Genomic DNA, 15000 nt, shown 5'->3' with positions numbered 1-15000 from the left:
CGACCAGAGGCGGGCATTAACTACAGTGAGTGAGGGCAGGGCTAAGAGACGCTGTTCAGCCAATCACAACCAGAGGCGGGCATTAACTACAGTGAGTGAGGGCGGGGCTAAGAGACGCTGCTCAGCCAATCACAACCAGAGGAGGGCATTAACTACAGTGAGTGAGGGCGGGGCTAAGAGAAGCTGCTCAGCCAATCAAGACTAGAGGTGGGCATTATGTTAATGAGTTACAAACCTACTCAGTGTGAGACTGAATTACTGACATGAAAGGACTGAAAATGCATAATCGAGGGACTTTAAAATGAATATAAGGCATCAGTTAAACATTGTGATTGAGTGTTTGACTGACCAATAGCATAGCAGCTGACAGATCCTCCTGGCGCGAGACGTCCTCCAGCGACACACGCGTCCTCTCCTGCTTACTGAGCGCTGGAACACACACAAACACAGATGAAGAGAGTGTGTGTGAGTGTGTGAGTGTGTGTGGGCCAGCAGATGAAGAGAGTGTGTGTGGGCCAGCAGGTGTGTGTGTTCACTGCTGTGCAGACTCACTGGACTCTGGCTGCAGGAACGTCGGGTTTCTGTCGAACTCCGTGAACCCGGCGTACGAGTTCACCATCCGCATGTGACCCTGCGACCCCGCCTGCGGAAACACACACAACATCCGTCGGGATCGGGATCGAGATCGGGCCGAGGGAATCGTTAAACACTCAGAACTACACTGACCACATCTCGACTCTTCCTGGATGGACTCGACTGCCGCCCGCTCACTGCACTCTCTTTAGGGAACGACCTCTGACCCTCAGGCTCTTCCTTGTGACCTTTGGAAGAGAGATGGATGAGTCGAAAGGCGTTTATACAGTGGGGAAAAAGAGTATTTAATCAGCCATCAATTGTGCAAGTTCTCCCACTTTCATAGCTACACTTCAACTAGAGAGACAAAATGGGGGAAAACAAATCCAGAAAAAAACATTTTCTGATTTTTAAAGAATTTATTTGCAAATTATGGTGGAAAATAAGTATTTGGTCAATAACAAAAGTTCATCTCAATACTTTGTTATATACCCTTTGTTGGCAATGACGTTTTCTGTAAAGCTGGGTGCACACGGTGCGATTTTGGCCACAATATTTTGAAATCCTAAAAGATTTCTCTGATCCTAGGCTAAAATCTGAAGTCTTGGATCCTTAATTTGACCGACAACCGACTAATGACCGTTGCGATCAAACTTTACCTCGGACAAAATTCTGGCAGTATCAGAAGATTTGAGGCGCAATCCTGCAGTGTGACTTCTCCTAGGCGACCGTCAAATCAAGAACCAATAGGAGCGCAGAACCTGATGACGCATTTCGTGCGACAACATCAAATCACTACTGGGAACATGTCGAAAAGAGTCAGGTGAATGAAAAATATGCCACCGCTTTATTTTTGTAGTTTGCTGAACGCTACCATTGTGTCTGTGAATGCGGCTCAACGTTACCGAACGTGTCACGGATTAATGACATAAAACTCAGCCCGTACGAGTCTCTTGCTTGCATCCGTTTTTCGCGCCTGACTGTCGTACAGTCGGACATAATGACAACTGAGATCCTACGATGTGACATGTATTACATCGGGGATCATGTTCGTACAGTCTGAAAAGCAACATTCGCAGAGAATGTGTGCAGGATCCTTTAGTCTCCACAAGGTTTTTACACCCATTCCTCATGCAGATCTCCTCTAGAGCAGGGATGTTTTGGGGCTGTTGCTGGGCAACACGGATTTTCTATGGGGTTGAGATCTGGAGACTGGCTAAGCCACTCCAGGACCTTGAAATGCTTCTTCCGAAGCCACTTCTTTGTTGCCCGGGCGGTGTGTTTGGGGATCACAGTCATGCTGAAAGACCCAGCCACGTTTCATCTTCAATGCCCTTGCTGATGGAAGGAGGCTTTTACTCAAGGCCCCATTCATTCTTTCCTTTACACGGATCAGTCGTCCTGGTCCCTTAGCAGAAAAACAGCCCCAGAGCATGATGCCCCCCCCCCCCATGCTTCACAGTGGGTATGGCGTTCTTCTTTCTCCTCCAAACACGACAAGTTGAGTTTTTACCATTTTGGTTTCATCTGACCATATGACATTCTCCCAATCCTCTTGTGGATCATCCAGATGCTCTCTAGCAAATTCAAGGATTCGAGTCCCTGGCGGCGGAGTGTGTTTCTGATGATAGCCTGTGTTACTGTGGTCCCAGCTCTCTGCAGGTCATTCACTAGGTCCCCCCGTGGGGTTCTGGGGTTTTTGTTCACCGTTCTTATGATCATTTTGACCCCACGGGGTGAGATCTTGCGTGGAGCCCCAGATCGAGGGAGATTATCAGTGCTCTTGTATGTCTTGCTCCCACAGTTGATTTCTTCACACCGAGCTGCTTACCTATTGCAGATTCAGTCTTGCAGCCTGGTGCAGGTCTACAGTTTAGTTTCTGGTGTCCTTTGACAGCTCTTTGGTCTTGGCCATAGTGGAGTTTGGAGTCTGACTGTTCGAGGTTGTGGACAGGTGTCTTTTACACTGATAACCAGTTCAAACAGGGGCCATTAATACAGGGGACGAGTGGAGGAAGTTCAGACAGGGGCCATTAATACAGGAGTGGAGGACAGAGGAGCCTCTTAAAGAAGAAGTTACAGGTCTGTGAGAGACAGAAATCTTGCTTTTTTGTAGGTGACCAAATACTTTTCCACCGTAATTTGCAAATAAATTCTTTAAAAATCAGACTGAAGTGTACCTTTGACGAAAATTACATCTTTTTAAGTGGGAGAACTTGCACAATTGCTGGCTGACTAAATACTTTTTTCTGCACTGTACACTCATGAGGATCACACAGTCACCATGTTAAAGGTTTCCCTGAACTTTAATAACCCGTCACTAGTCAAACCCGCTAACCAGCACCAGCCCGGGTTAGTTTAGTCTCACACTCACTCACGCACGCACGCACGCACACACACACACACACACACACACACACACACACACACACACACACACACACACACACACACACACACACACACACACACACACACACACACACACACACACACACACACACACACACACACACACACACACACACACACACACACACACACACACGTATTCACGCCCGAGGGACATTTAGTGAAACCACCGCCAGAGCTCAAAGGGCACCCGTCTCACCCTCTCTAAAGGCCCCAGTATATCGGGGCCGTAACACACACAGGGGCATGCAGAGGGTCAAGGGTCACGTTAGGGCGGGGTAATTTATCCCTGATTCCCAGTGGTGGACCGAAGCCAAACCTCCGCTCCTCTGCCTGAGTCTGTGTAGCGCACGTCTGCAGCGTCCGTCCTTCTGCAGGCGCAGGGGCCGGTGCTCAGGGGCCCGAGGGAGACCCGGGAGGGGCGTGTTTCTGTCGGGCCGGTCAGCGGTGTGGTCTTGCACTCTGACCTCATCATCATCATCATCATCAGAGAAGGCCTGATTCACGTATCCCTCACACTTGGGCTCACACATGACCAGCACTGGAAGATCATCTCTCTCCTCATACTCACCCACGAAGGCCCCGAACTCCACGGCGCTGTGTGGCGGCTCCGTCTGCGTTGAGAGCTGGAGCGGCGTGCTGACGAAGAACGTGGCGGCCGGAGCGCTGACGAGGCTTCCGTGACCTCCGTGACCTCCGTCCCCGCGCGGGGATCGCCGGAGCGAGTGAGTGCGCGTGAACGACTGCGGGAAGGCACAGCTGGAGGTGAATGGAGCGCGTCTGTCCGGGCTCAGAGGAGGCCCCGCCCCCTCGGCTCCGCCCCCGAACAGCGACTCCGCTATGCTGGCGGCGGGCGGCAGGAAGCCCACACTGCAGCGCACCAGCGCGCTCGACTTGGAGTGTCCCGTCAGGTCGGGCACCAGGTTCTTGGAGACGCTGAGCTCGCGCGTGATCTGATTGTGCACTTTGCTGGCCTCAGACGCCCGCTGGGCTGTGAGCGCCTTCAGCGTGTCCACCGTGAGCGCAGAGAGGTCCTGCAGGTGTCCGATTTGAGAATCCAGCGTGTGCAAAGAGCGCTTGATGAAGTTCACCTTGTTTCCCACCTCCTTCAGCTGCACACACATCGTTTCCACCCTAAAGCACACACAACAGATCCACATTTAGATCCTCTACACTCCAGTAGAGCAGCTTCACCGCTGAATCATATCTAATGTGACGTTAGAAATCTTCCAGACCTGTCAGACGTGAGTCTGATTCTCTCCTCACTCCCGGAGTGAAACTGATCGTCTTTCTCGTGGAAGTACGTCTCTACGCACTGCTCCTCGAAATCATGCAGCTTCTTCTGGTCCTCCTCGGTCAGGAAGAGCTCTGCGGAAACACAGGCATCAATCAGAGCTTTTTAAAAAAACTGCACAAATAAAATAATAGTCACTAAATCATCGCCTTCTGAAATTATAATCATACTCTAGCCTGTGCTACACTGAGCAATGTACACGGTCTCAGTATTTCAGGCACTTGTTGCGCTTACTCGACTCTTCATGACCAATCGCTTCGTGTACCCCAAGTTGTAAGTCACTTTGGATAAAAGCGTCTGCTAAATGCATAAACGTAAATGTAATATCCCCAGAAGTGTTGTGCCGCCTGCCTTCACACACACATGAGCTTCCCATTCTTAATCCGTAGGGTTTAATAGGCAGTTGCAGCTCTAACAGCTTCAGCTCTTCTGGGAAGGCTTTCCTCAAGGTTTAGGAGTGTGTTTATGGGGATTCTTCGTTTGTGATGTTGGACGAGAAGGCCTGGCTCTCAGTCTCCGCTCTAATTCATCCCAAAGCTGTTGAGGTCAGGACTCTAGTTCCTCCACACCAAACTCGCTCATCCATGTCTTTATGGAGCGACGCTTTGTGCACTGGAGCAGTCATGCTGGGACAGGAAGGGGCCGTCCCCAAACTGGGCCCACAAAGATGGGAGCATGAAATTGTCCAAAATGTCTTGGTTAAGCATTAAGAGTTCCTTTCACTGGAACTAACCCCTGTGTAGAAGCGTCTGCAGGCCTAGAGCTTGAGTTACACACCTGTGGCCATGAAGGGGTTGAACACCTGAACTCAGGGATGTGAAGGAGCGGCACAATACTTATAGCAATATAGTGTTTGTCAGACTTGTAATATCGCGGCGGAGGCACGTTACTTGGTCCATAGGTGCTGCTGTCCTTCTTCCTCTTCCTGCAGATGGACGACAGGACAGACGCCATGTGGCTGAGCAGAATCAGCGGCGGCGGCAGGACGGGCTTGTCGTGATACGCCAAGATGAAGTGGTAGCGCTGGTATTTCCACACCAGGTTGGAAATGGACTTCACCTGCAGGTACACGTTACTGCGGAGAAACGGCACGGTCAATTAGCATGTCGAATAGAGACAGGGCGTATTTAGGCCACGCCCACACCGTGGGGGGGGCAATCCAACGCTCTCCATTGACTTTGCATTGCGGGAGGCTGCCTCATTGTCATTTCGGACTTATAACAAAAAACAGAACAATGTCTAAAAGCTGATATGTGACAAGGTGTACAGCAAACAAGCTAAAAAACACAGAAATACGTTTTTATAAGCTGTCGACCGAAAAAAACGAGCGTTTAAGAAGATAAAATACAGGCAACTGGATACAGGCAATACGAAGTGAAGCTTCAGCAGGAAGAATGGGTCAATTTTGGGATCCTGACACTCAGTGTGCCTCAATATGTCTATGTGTGCTGTAAACATTTTGTCACTGTTAAGTCAAATATCCAAATGTCCGTTTTATATATTATATTTACTGTCGTTGATTACATTCCCCTCTAGTCGCCGTAGTTCTCAGTGTAATATGACCCGTCGCGCGCTGTCTCAATGGCCTGAATCCACTTTTTTGTCCTTAAACGCTCGTTTTTTGGGTCAACAGCTTATAAAAACGTCTGGGTTTTTGCTTCTATGTGTTGTTTAGCTTGTTTGCTGTACACTTTGTCACATATCAGCTTTTATACATTGTTCAGTTTTTTGTTATAAGTCCGAAATGACAAGGAGGCAGCCTCCCTGCAATGCAAAGTCAATGGAGACGTTTTGATTGTTTCCCCCCGGTGGGCGTGGTCTTCAGATTATGACGCGTGTCGCTCTGTCTCTATGGAGAACACGCGGGCGGGGGTGCGGCGGGTCACTCACTTGAAGAAGGCGATGAGCAGGTTGACCATCAGTATGTACTGGACGAACAGATAGACGGCCTGCAGCAGCGGCGTCAGCCACACACCCGGCGCACACAGCTCCCTAGCATGAGGCTCGCTTGAGTTCGCACACACTGCAAACACACACACACACACACACACACACACACACACACACACACACACACGTCACATGATGCTGATGCTAATGACATCACTAGAATTACTCCAATAAATAATATAGCCGATCTCAAGGTTAGTTAGGGTTGGTTAGTCACAGTCATGAGGGTTTGAAGGGTTAGTTCAGCCAAAACTGTAAATTGTGTCATGAATGACTGAGCCTCATGTGGTTGGACACCCGTCAGACCTCCGTTCATCTTCAGACACAAATGAAGATATTTTAGTGTAAATCTGATGCTCTGAAAGTCCTCCATTGGCTCAACTTTACACTCTCAAGACCCTTAAAAGACACTAAAGACTAAAGTTACAAAGTCCATCTCACTACAGCGGCTCTACAATAACTTTATGAAGAGCCGAGAATAGTTTCTATGCGCAAAAAAACCCTAAATAACGACTTATATAGAGATGACAATTTCAAAACACTGCATCATGAAGCTTCGAAGTGTTATGAATCAGTGAGTCGACTCATGATTCGGATCGCTTGTCAAACTGCCAAACTGCTCAATCGACTCACTGATTTATAACGCTCTGAACCGCTGAATCGACTCACTGATTCATAATATTCTGAACCGCTGAATCGACTCACTGATTCATAACGCTCTGAACCGCTGAATCGACTCACTGATTCATAACACTTCGAAGCTTCATGATGCTGTGTTTTGAAATCGTCATCACTATACAAGTCGTTATTTAGGGTTTTTTTGCGCACAGAAACTATTCTCGTCTTCATAAAGTTATTGTAGAGCCGCTGTAGTGAGATGGACTTTGTAACTTTAGTCTTTAGTGTCTTTTAAGGGTCTTGAGAGTGTAAAGTTGAGCCAATGGAGGCCTTTCAGAGCATCAGATTTACACTAAAATATCTTCATTTGGGTCTGAAGATGAACGGAGGTCTGACGGGTGTCCAACCACATGAGGCTCAGTCATTAATGACACAATTTACATTTTTGGGTGAACTAACCGTTTAAGTGTTTGATTGTGATGTTAGATAAATGGCGTGCTAACGCTAGTTACACCAGGTGTGTTTTGTTCTGTGTGCGAGGCTCCAGGGATTTACCGTCAATCTCGTATGCGTAAACTTCACCATACATCATCCAGTAAGGCTGGAAAACCACATCTCTGGCCAAAGTCCATGACGGATCCTCATTTGGGTACAAAATGGCTTTACGAGGAACCCCGAAACTCAGCAGCACAACAAGCATAATGACCACGATATAGAACATGTTGGCCACCTGCGGAAGAGCGAACAAACACGCAGATCGACATGTACTCAACACTGCAGTGGTGGGTAAAGTTACTTTTAAAAGTAATGTGTTATGATACTGTGTTACTTCCTAAAAAGTAACTAATTACATTACTTAGCTACTTTTGTGTATCTTTTATTGCTCGCTTCCAGGCCTTCAAAGTGTTGGCAGTAATGCATTCAACATAAAAAGTAACAGCATTACATAAATGGATTACATTTTTATGTAACAAGTAATGCGTTACTTTACTTGTTACACCAAAAGTAATCTGATTACATAGTGCTGTTACTCATAATGCGTTACTTTACTCGCTACATCAAAAGTAATCTGATTACATAATGCTGTTACTCATAATGCGTTACTTTACTCGCTACATCAAAAGTAATCTGATTACATAGTGCTGTTACTCATAATGCGTTACTTTAGTCGTTACATCAAAAGTAATCTGATTACATAGTGCTGTTACTCATAATGCGTTACTTTACTCGCTACATCAAAAGTAATCTGATTACATAATGCTGTTACTCATAATGCGTTACTTTACTCGCTACATCAAAAGTAATCTGATTACATAATGCGTTACTCATTATGCGTTACTTTAGTCGTTACATCAAAAGTAATCTGATTACATAATGCTGTTACTCATAATGCGTTACTTTACTCGCTACATCAAAAGTAATCTGATTACATAATGCTGTTACTCATAATGCGTTACTTTACTCGCTACATCAAAAGTAATCTGATTACATAATGCGTTACTCATTATGCGTTACTTTAGTCGTTACATCAAAAGTAATCTGATTACATAATGCTGTTACTCATAATTCGTTACTTTACTCGCTACATCAAAAGTAATCTGATTACATAATGCTGTTACTCATAATGCGTTACTTTAGTCGTTACATCAAAAGTAATCAGATTACATAATGCTGTTACTCATAATGCGTTACTTTACTCGTTACATCAAAAGTAATCTGATTACATAATGCTGTTACTCATAATGCGTTACTTTAGTCGTTACATCAAAAGTAATCAGATTACATAATGCTGTTACTCATTATGCGTTACTTTACTTGCTACATCAAAAGTAATCTGATTACATAATGCTGTTACTCATAATGCGTTACTTTACTCGCTACATCAAAAGTAATCTGATTACATAATGCTGTTACTCATAATGCGTTACTTTAGTCGTTACATCAAAAGTAATCTGATTACATAATGCTGTTACTCATAATTCGCTACTTTACTCGCTACATCAAAAGTAATCTGATTACATAATGCTGTTACTCATAATGCGTTACTTTAGTCGTTACATCAAAAGTAATCTGATTACATAATGCTGTAACTCATAATGCGTTACTTTACTCACGTTACATCAAAAGTAATCAGATTACATAATGCTGTTACTCATAATTCGTTACTTTAGTCGTTACATCAAAAGTAATCAGATTACATAATGCTGTTACTCATAATGCGTTACTTTACTCACGTTACATCAAAAGTAATCAGATTACATAATGCTGTTACTCATAATTCGTTACTTTAGTCGTTACATCAAAAGTAATCAGATTACATAATGCTGTTACTCATAATTCGTTACTTTAGTCTTTACATCAAAAGTAATCTGATTACATAATGTGTTACTCATAATGCTGTTACTCATAATGCTGTTACTCATAATGCTGTTACTCATAATTCGTTACATCAAAAGTAATCAGATTACATAATGCTGTTACTCATGATTCGTTACTTTAGTCTTTACATCAAAAGTAATCTGATTACATAATGTGTTACTCATAATGCTGTTACTCATAATGCTGTTACTCATAATGCTGTTACTCGTAATGCTGTTACTCATAATGCTGTTACTCGTAATGCTGTTACTCGTAATGCGGTTACTCATAATGCTGTTACTCATAATTCGTTACATCAAAAGTAATCAGATTACATAATGCTGTTACTCATAATTCGTTACTTTAGTCTTTACATCAAAAGTAATCTGATTACATAATGTGTTACTCATAATGCTGTTACTCATAATGCTGTTACTCGTAATGCTGTTACTCGTAATGCTGTTACTCGTAATGCGGTTACTCGTAATGCTGTTACTCGTAATGCTGTTACTCATAATGCGGTTACTCATAATGCTGTTACTCATAATGCGGTTACTCATAATGCGGTTACTCATAATGCGGTTACTCATAATGCTGTTACTCATAATGCTGTTACTCATAATGCGGTTACTCATAATGCGGTTACTCATAATGCTGTTACTCATAATGCTGTTACTCATAATGCTGTTACTCATAATGCTGTTACTCATAATGCTGTTACTCATAATGCTGTTACTCATAATGCTGTTACTCATAATGCTGTTACTCATAATGCTGTTACTCGTAACGTGACACTGTTCAAAAGCGCTCACCATCTTCCCGATCATCATGACGTACGGCCCCGCCTGTTGATTGACAGCCAGAATATCCAGCAGCCGCACGTACCAGAAGATGATGTTCAGACAATACACGATCCGGCCCGCGATAAAGACGCTACCAGTGCCGAAGCGCAGACCAAAACCCACAAAGAACATCAGGATGGCCAGGAAGTCCGAAATGTTGAAGTAATCGCTGAACCACACTTTAATCTTCTGACTGATCTTCCCTCCTTCAGACATGAACATCTGGAGAGGAAACGCAGACGCCGGGTTAAACGCTCAGACTGGAACAAATGCGCAGATTAAACACTTCTGACACACACACACACCTCTCGAATCTTCTCCACTGCGAGTGTGAAGATGTACAGAATGACGATCCACTCCTGAGGAGACGGAAGCGGCCCCATCTTCACCAACACCACGTATGAATACAGCATCAGGAACCCGAGGTAAAAGAGCTGCAACAGATTATAGATATAGAGCATGTACAGTAAAGCTTCATAAGGAGCTCAAACCTTCTCACTCACACACTCAGGCTCACACACTCAGTCAGTCTCACACACTCAGTCTGTCTCACGCGCGCTCACACACACACGCTCTCACACACACACGCTCTCACACACACACGCTCTCACACACACACGCTCTCACACACACACGCTCTCACACACACACGCTCTCACACACACACGCTCTCACACACACACGCTCTCACACACACACGCTCTCACACACGCTCTCACACACACACGCTCTCACACACACACGCTCTCACACACACACACACGCTCTCACACACACACACACGCTCTCACACACACACACACGCTCTCACACACACACACACGCTCTCACACACACACGCTCTCACACACACACACGCTCTCACACACACACGCTCTCACACACACACGCTCTCACACACACACGCTCTCACACACTCAGGCTCACACACTCTCACACACTCAGTCTGTCTCACGCGCGCTCTCACACACGCTCTCACACACACACGCTCTCACACACACACGCTCTCACACACACACGCTCTCACACACACACGCTCTCACACACACACGCTCTCACACACACACGCTCTCACACACACACGCACACGCTCTCACACACACACGCTCTCACACACACACGCTCTCACACACACACGCTCTCACACACACACGCTCTCACACACACACGCTCTCACACACACACGCTCTCACACACGCTCTCACACACACACACGCTCTCACACACACACACGCTCTCACACACACACACGCTCTCACACACACACACGCTCTCACACACACACACGCTCTCACACACACACACGCTCTCACACACACACGCTCTCACACACACACGCTCTCACACACACACGCTCTCACACACACACACGCTCTCACACACACACACGCTCTCACACACACACACGCTCTCACACACACACACGCTCTCACACACACACGCTCTCACACACACACGCTCTCACACACACACGCTCTCACACACACGCTCTCACACACACGCTCTCACACACACACGCTCTCACACACACATGCTCTCACACACACACACACACGCTCACACTCTCACACACACACTTTCACCACACACACTCTCACCACACACACTCTCACACACGCTCTCTCTCACACACACACGCTCTCTCACACACACACACGCTCTCTCACACACACACACGCTCTCTCACACACACACACACACACACAGCAGATGATGTTCAGTCTTCATGAAGGGTCAATTACACAATTTAGAGACACAAATTTGTTCACACATTAACGTGAGGTCCTTTTGATTTATTTAAAAATGGCCATATTGTGACATCTTGTGCGACCCAGAACTCGTGCGGCTGTGTTTGATCCGATTGCTCAATGGTTGACAGCGGCCGAGCTCAAAGAGTCATGAGGATTCAGATCACACACACAAAACAATCATTATTTGCTTTTCAGGACATCTATATTAATTCACATTCACAACACACTCCAGCTTATGAGAAACAGCAGGTGAATGATCAACCAGCGCTGCTCACACTCACACACACACACACACACACACACACACACACACACACACACACACAGGGTTGAAATGTCACTAGTAAACCTTCCACTAGTTGTGTGATGTTTATCTGTGTAACGCGGTGAGTTTATGCAGGGACGAGTGTCTCTGATACTATCTCATGGGAACAACAACACAGAACACTTATTAAATCAAGCACACACACACACACACACACACACACCGAGAGCGTGAGAAAGTAGAGAGTCATACGTACCGTGTTGAACCAGAACTTGACGATGGGCGCGTGGTAAAACGCGTAGAACTTGCGTGTGATGGGTAATCGGCGCGAGCGGACGTGGACCTCCGATTCACTTTTCATTTCTGCGTTCTCGTTCGTACGCACTTCCTTAAACACATCCTGACACACACACACACACACACACACAAACACAGCTGTCAAAACACACATGCTGAGGTCTCGTTTTCCAGCACAAACATCCTTAAATCAAGACTGGACAAGAGAAATGACTGAAGATATTACATACGTCTCATTTTACAGAAAACACTCAATTTTAACATAGTGGTGGAATATTGCATTTATTATATTGTATTTATTCACAATTCTATGATAAACATAGATAAAAAGTCATATTTTGATATGTAAAAAGTTTGGTCTTTTTCCCTTTCTGTGGATTCCACTAGGTGTCAGTAAACAGTGGAAAAAATAATTTTCTTGAGATCTCCTTCCAAAAAAAAGTTATTGAGATTAATCTTTGCAAACTATCTAATAACTCCTGCTCATCTGCGTTGACTTTCCATAGCCGCTGGGAAATCGGACAAAAGGCTCCGCCTCCTCAACATTGTAAAGGGAGATCTCGGGCTCTGATTGGTCTAGAAGCATGATCGACATGTCTATAGAGAGCGGAGATACTCCGCTTTTTTGACGTATGACGCAATACGTGATGACATCATCAAAAAATCGCGGCTAACAAAGACGATCAAAACGAAGGATAATAAGAGTATTTGTCTGCATCACGTTTTGATCTGGACATCGGTGACATATCACAGTGTCATTTGGCCATGCTTGCTCACACACATGTGAAAATGGTCTCATTTTGAAGAAAACAACCTCAGGAACGAGCTAATATAGCGTTTGTGGGTATTAGCTCCAGGAGCAGGAATATGACTCATGTGTTTGCTTGTTCATAGGAGTCATTTCCATCTTCATGATTCTTTTGATAATAACGTTACTGTGTAGTGTTGGATCGGTGAATAAACTGCACAGTGATATTCTTGAGGGTAAGAGCTTTCATTTGATATATGACTTGTCTATTTTTGGTGAGTTTGTGTGATATACAATATGAAATTGATTATTATTCATATGATTTTCTCAAGGGGGGTCATTGCGGGGGGGGGGGGGGGGGGGGGTCAAATTCAGACTGTATTATCTTTTTCGCTGTAACATAAATACAAAAGTGATTGGGTTATCAAGAAAGCTGAGGTTCTAATCTTTCAAATGATACCATTTATGTCTAGTTTTGTGCTGCATAATGTACAGATTTTTTCAAATGATTATGATAATGCAATATTGGACCCACGAGGGTGCAGAGCTGAAGTGGTTTTTAAGGTATGAAGTGAATCGAGAACACATGTGCTTCTCCAGTAAATGGATCTATATTTTATATCTATATATATGTCTATATCCAGGGACGTTTAGATATTTGTGCTGGAGAGCGAGGAAGAAGATCATTAGTTCCCGTGCGATTGTGCAAGAACACTTGAAAACACACACTTGTGTAAAGATTGACCATTTTCTGCGGATCAATGGGCAGAACGACGGCCAAGGCACGTTATCAGACCTCACACACGTTAAACATTTCCTCTGTGCGGTGTGTGTTTACCATCTGGATGTCGTCGGGGTTCTGCAGGCTGTGCTCGCTGTCCTCCATGCTCTGATGAGCGTCCTGAGACTGAGGGATGTGGGACATCTCCGCTTTGGTCTTGTACTCTAGCAGAAGGATGGCGGGAGCAACGAGGATGCTCAGGATCACCTGCACAAACACACAACACACACCAATAAACCCACGCATTCTTCTCTAGCTCGCTTCCTAATCGAGTCGTATATACACTAGAACATTATCTGTTAGTGGGTGGGATATATTAGGCAGCAAGTGAACATTTAGTCCTCAGAGTTGATGTGTTAGAAGCAGGAAATATGGGCAAGCGTAAGGATTTGAGCGAGTTTGACAAGGGCCAGATTGTGACGGGTCAGAGCATCTCCAAAACTGCAGCTCTTGTGGGATGTTCCCGGTCTGCAGTGGTCAGACTCTCTCAAAAGTGGAGGACCAGTGGAGAACCGGCCACAGGGTCATGAAGAACCAGTGGAGAACCGGCCACAGGGTCATGGAGGACCAGTGGAGAACCGGCCACAGGGTCATGAAGAACCAGTGGAGAACCGGCCACAGGGTCATGAAGGACCAGTGGAGAACCGGCCACAGGGTCATGAAGAACCAGTGGAGAACCGGCCACAGGGTCATGGAGGACCAGTGGAGAACCGGCCACAGGGTCATGGAGGACCAGTGGAGAACCGGCCACAGGGTCATGAAGAACCAGTGGAGAACCGGCCACAGGGTCATGAAGAACCAGTGGAGAACCGGCCACAGGATCATGGAGGACCAGTGGAGAACCGGCCACAGGGTCATGGAGGACCAGTGGAGAACCGGCCACAGGGTCATGAAGGACCAGTGGAGAACCGGCCACAGGGTCATGAAGGACCAGTGGAGAACCGGCCACAGGGTCATGAAGAACCAGTGGAGAACCGGCCACAGGATCATGGAGGACCAGTGGAGAACCGGCCACAGGGTCATGGAGGACCAGTGGAGAACCGGCCACAGGGTCATGAAGGACCAGTGGAGAACCGGCCACAGGATCATGGAGGACCAGTGGAGAACCGGC

The 15000-nt window shown here is 45.9% G+C and overlaps 1 protein-coding gene across 1 annotated transcript in view; it reads right to left on the bottom strand.

Moving 5' to 3' along the window:
• Window positions 1-13961: 13961 nt before the first annotated feature.
• The window catches only part of trpm7 (transient receptor potential cation channel, subfamily M, member 7), a 46050-nt gene continuing 45011 nt past the window's right edge, over window positions 13962-15000 (bottom strand). The window contains exon 18 of the mRNA XM_079825772.1: window positions 13962-14096. Within this exon, the coding sequence (XP_079681898.1) occupies window positions 14093-14096 (4 nt within the window). The 3' untranslated portion in view covers window positions 13962-14092. The remainder of the gene's footprint in view (window positions 14097-15000) is intronic.

Source organism: Gobio gobio, assembly GCF_949357685.1.
Source record: "Gobio gobio genome assembly, chromosome: 9".
Lineage (NCBI taxonomy): Eukaryota > Metazoa > Chordata > Actinopteri > Cypriniformes > Gobionidae > Gobio > Gobio gobio.
Note: the sequence above shows the minus strand (reverse complement) of the source record. Positions and strands in the feature narration are given on the sequence as shown.